Source organism: Labeo rohita, chromosome 22, assembly GCF_022985175.1.
Source record: "Labeo rohita strain BAU-BD-2019 chromosome 22, IGBB_LRoh.1.0, whole genome shotgun sequence".
Taxonomy (NCBI): Eukaryota; Metazoa; Chordata; class Actinopteri; order Cypriniformes; family Cyprinidae; genus Labeo; species Labeo rohita.
Window position 1 is genome coordinate 26,748,011 of NC_066890.1, and position 7,960 is coordinate 26,755,970.

Below are 7,960 nucleotides of genomic sequence, written 5' to 3' on the forward strand. Positions count from 1 at the left end.
TTGACATCTGAAAATCAAAGAATGTAAACAACTGCTTATTCCTCCTCCCAACAGCATCGCTCCCCCCTTCCCTCGCTCGCTCTTTTCTCTCTTTCTCCCGCAAACACAGAGAAAGAGACCGTAACACACACACACACACACCTTGATAAAGCAGGCTGACAACTTTTTAAATTATGCCACCACTTTAGTCCACTTTCATTTTACATGTGTCAGATAGTGTACGGTTTTTACATGTTATAATTCAAGCCTAAAATACATTATATCTTAATTTATCCAGTGAAGATACAAGGTGCAGAGTTCAAAATTAATTTTACATATATATATACTTGCTTCAAATATGCATGCAAATACACAAGCGAAAACATTAACCAAAAAAAAAAAAAAATAATAATAAAGTACTGTATTTAGAGGTTTAATTATAATTGAGACAAACAGGCTTTCAGGTGCACATTGGCTGTAATTAGCGGTGAGAAACTAGACCAACTCCGTTAGACAATTTTCCAACCGCGATTTTCCAACAAAACACAAAACTACAGAAAGGTCAGATGACTTCCAGTGTTCAGTGATTCAACACTTAATTCACTTACACTTTTGAACTATTCATTTACACGCATTTGTAGAAGCACAAGCTAAAAACTACCAGAAAAAAAGAAACCTCACAAAAAAAGTGGCAAAGTGGCAAAACACCAGCTAAAAAGAAGTAAAAGGTCTATACCAAATGCTTTCCAAGCTCGTGTTGCCCATCACCATCGGTTTGAAGAGAGAGTGACAGGTCTTTGTTGGTGAATAGAAATCAGTGGCATTGGAGAGAGGGAGGACTCCTCCTACCCAATTACCCAAGCTGGGCAGGCGTTTGCTCTCTTCACAAATAGGACACAGGATCTCTAACACACACAGTCCCAAACCTGACTTTCAAGCATTCGGATCCCCAGTAGGAGATTGGGACTATCTGAAAACCTACGTTTAAAACATCCTCCAGACTTCAGCTTTGCCTTATATCGTCCGGACTATACTTTTTTTCCCCTTCTGCCCAACAAGCAAGACGCTGGAGAAGTGGACTGGTTCTCCTGCCTGTTCCTGCGCCGTCCATCAAATCCCACCGGCTTTATTTTTAAAATATTGATTGCATTTGTGTGAATTTGTTGGTGCAGATCCAATCGGATGTTTTAAGGATCCGGAAAGCTGTATATGGAAGTTGTGGGGTGCAAGGCGAAAGAAAGCAGTTGCACATTGCGTCCAGCAGCCATGCTTTTCCACGGCATCTCTGGGGATCATATTCAAGGGATCATGGAGGAGATGGAGAGGAGATCTAAAACGGAGTCTCGTCTGGCTAAAACCGTTCAGATGAACGGACGAGAAACGGTAAGATTTTGTATTTTAGCGTGTGTTTTCCGTTGGAGCAAATCGCAGCACCCAAAAACTCTATCGTCGCACTTCACAGTTTGTAACCCACTTAAAAACACAACGACGAAAATTTGTTTAATGCACGATCCTTGTTTTGAAATATTACCAGGCCTCGGGAAACAAGAGAAGTCATATTCAGGAAGATTTCAAAAGTATATAAAATCGTACATCTGGTGAGGCTACAAATATAATTTAGAAGTAAAATGTATTTCATTAAAATGTAGCTAAAAGGTGGAATGCATATGAAAAAAAAAACGTTTGTATGCCAACATACTATTATATATTTTTACAACTATATGTTTCACAAATATTTTACATTTTATTTTAGTTTTTACATCGCAGCACGATAATTGTAGTATTTATTAGGCCATGAGAAAAACACTACTAAAAAGAAACAGGATCTGTATACATTAGGCATACATGGGCAATATATTAAACAGGTAATACATAGTAGTAGTAATAATAATAATACTAGGTGTTGTTGTTAGTAGGTTATGATTATATTTGCATTCTTTTAGTGTGTAAATTAACATATATTTTTTTAGAATAGGCTACGCTGTTATATTATTGTTATTATTACTGTTATTATATTTGCATACATTTAATTTGTATATGTTATTTTCATAATAGACCACACAGGTACACTGTTATATACATCTTACAAAATCAAAACAAACGCTATATAACTATGCATTATAGCTCGTTTTGGCTTAATAAATATCGCTATTTAGCTCGCACTCTGATAACAACTACTTAATTTAGTAAATCGTTTTTAGGCGATATTTTCTATTTAGTTGTAGTTATAGCTATTGTGGCAAAGTCAATTAATGATATATATTTTGCTGAACGCATAAGCGTTCACTCACTACATTTCTTTATATCTTATTATTAATATTATTTTTTTTATTTTTTTATTTTTTGAAGACGATGCCCTCCATGAGCCCAGAGAAGCCTGCGCTGTGCGCCGGCTGCGGTGGGAAAATCTCCGACAGATACTACTTACTCGCCGTTGATAAACAGTGGCATTTAAGGTGTCTCAAGTGTTGTGAATGTAAACTGGCCCTTGAATCCGAGCTGACGTGTTTCGCGAAGGATGGCAGCATTTACTGCAAAGAGGATTACTACAGGTAAGCTTTTACTTAAATCGTGCATTAGGCCTATTTAGTAGGCCCTGCATTGTAAAAAAAAAAAGCTATTTCTACCAGATTTAACTCATAGAAATTAGTTTTGTTAGTATTAATGGCTGTATATTGGTTGGTTGAGTGATGCTAAATTTTTTTTTTTTTTTTTCATTTAAAAAAAAAAACTAGTCCATTTAGATATTCAGTTTGATTAGTAACTTTTTAAGCACACACGACATCAAAGGCAGCCATTGACCCATATAGCGATCTTTAGCGATTAACCGACACGCTTAAATTAATCTAATAAGTCTAATTAATTCATGCTGAATGCGTGTGTAAACTGTGTTTTTGTTTCTCAGCTAAAATCTTAGCCGTTTGTTTTTACTGTCAGCTAAACGTTAAACCAGCATTTATTTAATTTAGGCTAAAGAAAATCCGATGTAATTTTGCTCTGGTTTCAATAAAAACACATTCGCCTTTGTTTATAAAGTTAGGCTTAAATAAAACAATTTTGTTTAACCACCCTAGTTATATAAATCATTTGAAAATATCTTCAGTGAATATTCAGCGATGTTTGTAAATGACCTAATTTAAGTGATCACCAATCTAAGTGATTAGTTTGATTATAAATGACATGTGCTGTTCCAGAAGGTTCTCCGTGCAGAGATGTGCCCGCTGCCACCTCGGCATCTCCGCTTCGGAAATGGTGATGCGCGCCAGGGACTCCGTGTACCATCTGAGCTGCTTCACCTGCACCACATGCAACAAAACACTGACCACGGGTGACCATTTCGGCATGAAAGACAACTTGGTTTACTGCCGGGTTCACTTTGAGACCCTTATTCAGGGAGAGTATCACCCTCAATTAAACTACGCTGAATTAGCGGCCAAAGGCGGAGGGCTAGCGCTGCCTTACTTCAATGGCACCGGCACAGTGCAAAAAGGGAGGCCGCGGAAGAGGAAGAGCCCGGCGATGGGGATAGACATCGGCTCTTACAACTCAGGTGAGATGTGCATTACGAGCTGGACTTCTAAAATTTATTTTGGTTGCACTTTATGTCCTTAAGTGCTAATGTTGGTGTGAATAATTGGGTTTTCGATAAACACTGCTTTTATTTTTACTGTTAGAACAAAAATGGACAAATGCGTTTAATTTAATTGCCGTTTAAATATCAGCCGTTTAATAACAACCAAATGCAAAAATCATTGAGCTAATAATTATCACAAGAATCTTAACACCCCTAAGTAATAATAAAATACATTTCTCAAATTATAAATTGTATTGCATTATTTGTAAGGATCTGTTCGAAGTGCACTAAAAGCGTTTTCGTAGCGATGCAATAGAAGAACCATTTTTGTTTCCTTTCGTAAAAGAACCATTTTTTTTCTTAGTGTGACGAATTTCATTAATCTGAAAAACTTTTTTTCCACTATAAAGAACCTTAAGATTCCATTGATGTTTGAAGGTTCTTCGTGGAAGCATCAATGCCAATAAAGAACATTTAATTCTAAAAGCGTAGATAAAATGGGACGGGGTCTTCAGTGAAAGTGGGACACTTTTAAAACTTGTCCTGCGGCGTCATGATCATTAATCATCATGCTGTTATGAGCTAACATGGCATAAACCATATCATACAACATGTATTTTTCTATAATAGCCTTAAAAATGACGTACGCGTGAGAATACACATGCGTTACATTTCTGATTGGTTGCTTGATGGTTTCAAGTTGGACCATGCTGGTCCATTAGTTGGTTAAAGCTGGTGTATTTAATAAACTGGACGGATTATTAGGTGCTAGGGCCTTGGTCAAGCTTGTAGATCATTTTGGACTAGTAACAAACCAGCTATGATGTTTTAATAAGCATCTTGATGATTATTTAGTTTTTTAAAACTCTAAACTTAAAGTCACCGTCCCACTTTCATTTGAAGGAAAATTGGTGTTTTTAGTGTATTTAGATCCCTATAGTTATTACATACAAATAATATTACATATTGTTTTTATTATATTTAGCCTATATTAAGAATGCATCAAAACTGCTGATAGTAGCGAGTAGCCTACGCGCTTAATCGCGAATTTAGCAAAAAATGTCCTACATCTGCATAGTTCATTCTACATTCTAAGTACTGTAGATTATAATATAGTATAAAAAAATATTAAACTATTTTAAGATACTAAAATAATAAGATTTGTGTAATATAGACACTGTAAGCTAATAAAGGGTTGTTTTTTCCTCGTCAGTTGTTTGGTATTCATTTAGTGTTCGGGTTTTTTCGGCGACCGTAAAATGTATATCTTGTCTTGCTGACAATTGGATCTGATTAATTATAGGCCTCGCTCATTAGTGCGTCATCAAACATCTAATTTGAAATTCTCAAAGGAGTGAACCCGTGACCCAGCCCCACGTGCAATGTAGATCCCTCGCCTACAGGCCTGTATCTGCCCTCATATTACCAGCCATTATTTTGCATTCCTCGCTTTCCCCCCCCTTAATTTTTCTACTTTTTGCATTCATACGTACGTCATAATGCATCCCCGCTGCGCCTGTTTTGTTTTGGCTGTTACAATTACTGTCTGCTCGGAAAAAAATGTGGCTTTGTGTGCCAAGTTTCTGCCGTTCTTCATGAATGGAGAGAAATAAGGGTAATCTGCCTGTTAATTGTTCTCCGTTAATTGAATGTGACGTCGGAATCTCTGGCTCTCAACCAGCCCCGATTCAGCCACTTCAAGGTCATTGCTGTTCTCAGGACACGAGAGCGCGCACGTTTAGAACAACTACGTTTACGCACATCAGTGCGGCGTTAAACTCTTTCGCTTTTTTATTCCTGAAGCTAACGCGTTGTGAAGGTTGTAATGTTTTATCAAGACCTAAGCTGTAGTTTGTCTTACAAAATTAAACGGTTGTCAGTTGTAATCATTCTCAAGTTATTACGACTTCTGCGATATTATTGACGGCTTTGATTTTTAGTCTATTATTATTGTCATTTTCGGTGTTTTTAGTATGTCTAATCATTATTTTTGGTGTAAAGCTTTTCTGTCTTTTTTCTATCTTCTTCACTTTAGTTAGTTTATTTTTTCACCTTGCACTTTTTACAGTGAGCTCTGAATGATTTACTTTTACACAGTTTTTAGACCGTTTTTTGTTTTGCTTTTCAAAACTATGTGTAATTTTACACAGCACCGTATATTTTTATATTCGTTAAAAACCCACTTCATCAGTAGACTTGTTGCATAGATAGCCTATTTGTAGATAGAGACCTCTGGTGGCAAAAAAGAAATCTGGATGTCGAAGTAAACACGCGTGAGAACATTTTGTCCTCCTCACAGCTAAATTCAACTCTTGCTTTGCATTTTTGTCGATTTTTACGGCTGTAAATATAAAAGTGAACGGTGAGATAAAATGAGCATGGATCGAATCGATTACCAAATGAATCAAATGAACCATTTAACATACTGACACGTTTGATTGTTAAATAATTTTAGCTGTTTTGTGCACGTAGTTTACTGGTATTCATGGCTATTTAAACGCAAGAAATTATGACGAAATGAGGGGAGACAAATATCTGATGAATATTGTAATAAACAGCAAAAAATAACTTGTCAAACATGCCTTAAAGCAGTTGTTTTGAATGTAGTTATTATATGTGACCATGGACCACAAAACCAGTCATAAGGGTCAATTCTTTGAAATTAGGATTTATACAAAGCCGGAAGCTGAATAAACAAGCTTGATGTATGGTTTGTTAGAACAGGACAATATTTGGCTGAGATACAACTATTTGAAAATCTGGAATTTGAGGGTGGAAAAAAAACAAAATATTGAGAAAATCGCCTATAAAGTTCTTACTAATCAAAAATTACGTTTTGATATATTAACAGTAGGAGATTTACAAAATATCACAGAACATGATCTTTACTTAATATCCTAATGATTCTTTTTTGGCAAAAAAAGAAAAATTGCTAATTTTGACATAGCCGTGCTACTTAAGACTGGTTTTGTGGTCCAGGGTCACATATATCAATGAATTTTGGGGTCATTCTGATGTTTTTTTAATCATTAACATGAGGCTAAACATGATTAAAATGCCAGTGACCTATTTTTATTGCACTTTTATTATAACTTATATCACTGCATTGGAATCACCAATACAGATTCAGATCAAAAATCATCCTGACCTTCGTAAACTCTCACCGTAATGTCTCACAATTGTCATTGCTTTATTTTTCAGGTTGTAACGAGAACGAAGCGGACCATTTGGATCGAGATCAGCAACCCTACCCTCCATCCCAGAAGACCAAGCGCATGCGTACATCGTTCAAACACCATCAGCTTCGCACCATGAAGTCCTACTTCGCCATAAACCACAACCCCGATGCCAAGGACTTAAAACAGCTCGCCCAAAAGACAGGACTGACCAAAAGAGTTCTTCAGGTAAGCATTCGCCACACAGTAGACTCCATTCCACATCTACACCAACAACACCTTCCCATCATTTTGGTTTGCTTTTTTGTTTCAACCCATCGCTCATTTTTTTAGTCGTGTTCTGTCATGTACTGTAGCTACACGAATTTTACTAAATAGAGGCTTGATTCAAGGGGCAATACTTATGCACCGAAAAAAAACAAAAATAGAAATCCATTGGGGAAGCTTGATGAAAAGTTAATTTGGAAGATGGTCCATGTTTTCCAGTAGAATCCCTAGTTGAGGGTTTCGATTCACTTTGGCTTTGTGTTTAGTAGTGATTAAGTTTGTGATGTTTAATGATTTCTAAGTAGGCAAAAATATGAGAGTAATTGGAAGCAAAAAGAGTAAAGACACTGGGATTGGTTTGCAGGTTTGGTTCCAAAACGCACGGGCCAAATTCAGAAGGAACGTTTTGCGGCAGGAGAATGGGGGTGTTGATAAGGCCGACGGCACGTCACTTCCGCCGCCCTCTTCCGACAGCGGTGCTCTGACCCCACCCAGCACGGCCACCACACTAACTGACCTGACCAATCCCTCAATCACCGTAGTAACATCAGTGACCTCTAGTTTGGACAGCCACGAATCCGGGAGCCCCCCCACAAACTACCTTGACAAACCTTTTCTAACACGGATTTGCTCTTTTTTTTTTTTTTTTTTGTCTCTACCCCATTTATTTCCAGATTCTATTTTTGTTTTCCACAAAAAAACCTTCGGCGACCACAGAAAAACCTTTGGAAACGTAAGACGAGACCTACTATGTGTAGCATTTGCAACCGCGTGGCAGCTGAGTTTGTAGTACTTGTTTTTGTGATCATTTTAGCTGAGTTTTATTTCAATTTCAACCCGCCACGTTTATTAGAAACCAAGTGTGTCAGCATACATGCTATGTTTACTGCATATTTTGGTAGTGAAATGATCAAAATTTCGGTCTGTCTTGTCACTGACGCCGGACTGTAAATTGGCCACGACG

At 37.1% G+C, this 7,960-nt stretch overlaps 1 protein-coding gene across 1 annotated transcript; it reads left to right on the forward strand.

The window, feature by feature from the left end:
* Positions 1 to 883: 883 nt before the first annotated feature.
* On the forward strand, positions 884 to 7,698 carry lhx9 (LIM homeobox 9). The gene is given in 6 exon segments (XM_051094715.1): positions 884 to 1,362; positions 2,329 to 2,531; positions 3,174 to 3,529; positions 6,755 to 6,957; positions 7,361 to 7,573; positions 7,575 to 7,698. Coding segments are annotated over 6 exon segments (1,191 nt in total). The 5' UTR covers positions 884 to 1,188; the 3' UTR covers positions 7,617 to 7,698.
* Positions 7,699 to 7,960: the final 262 nt, after the last annotated feature.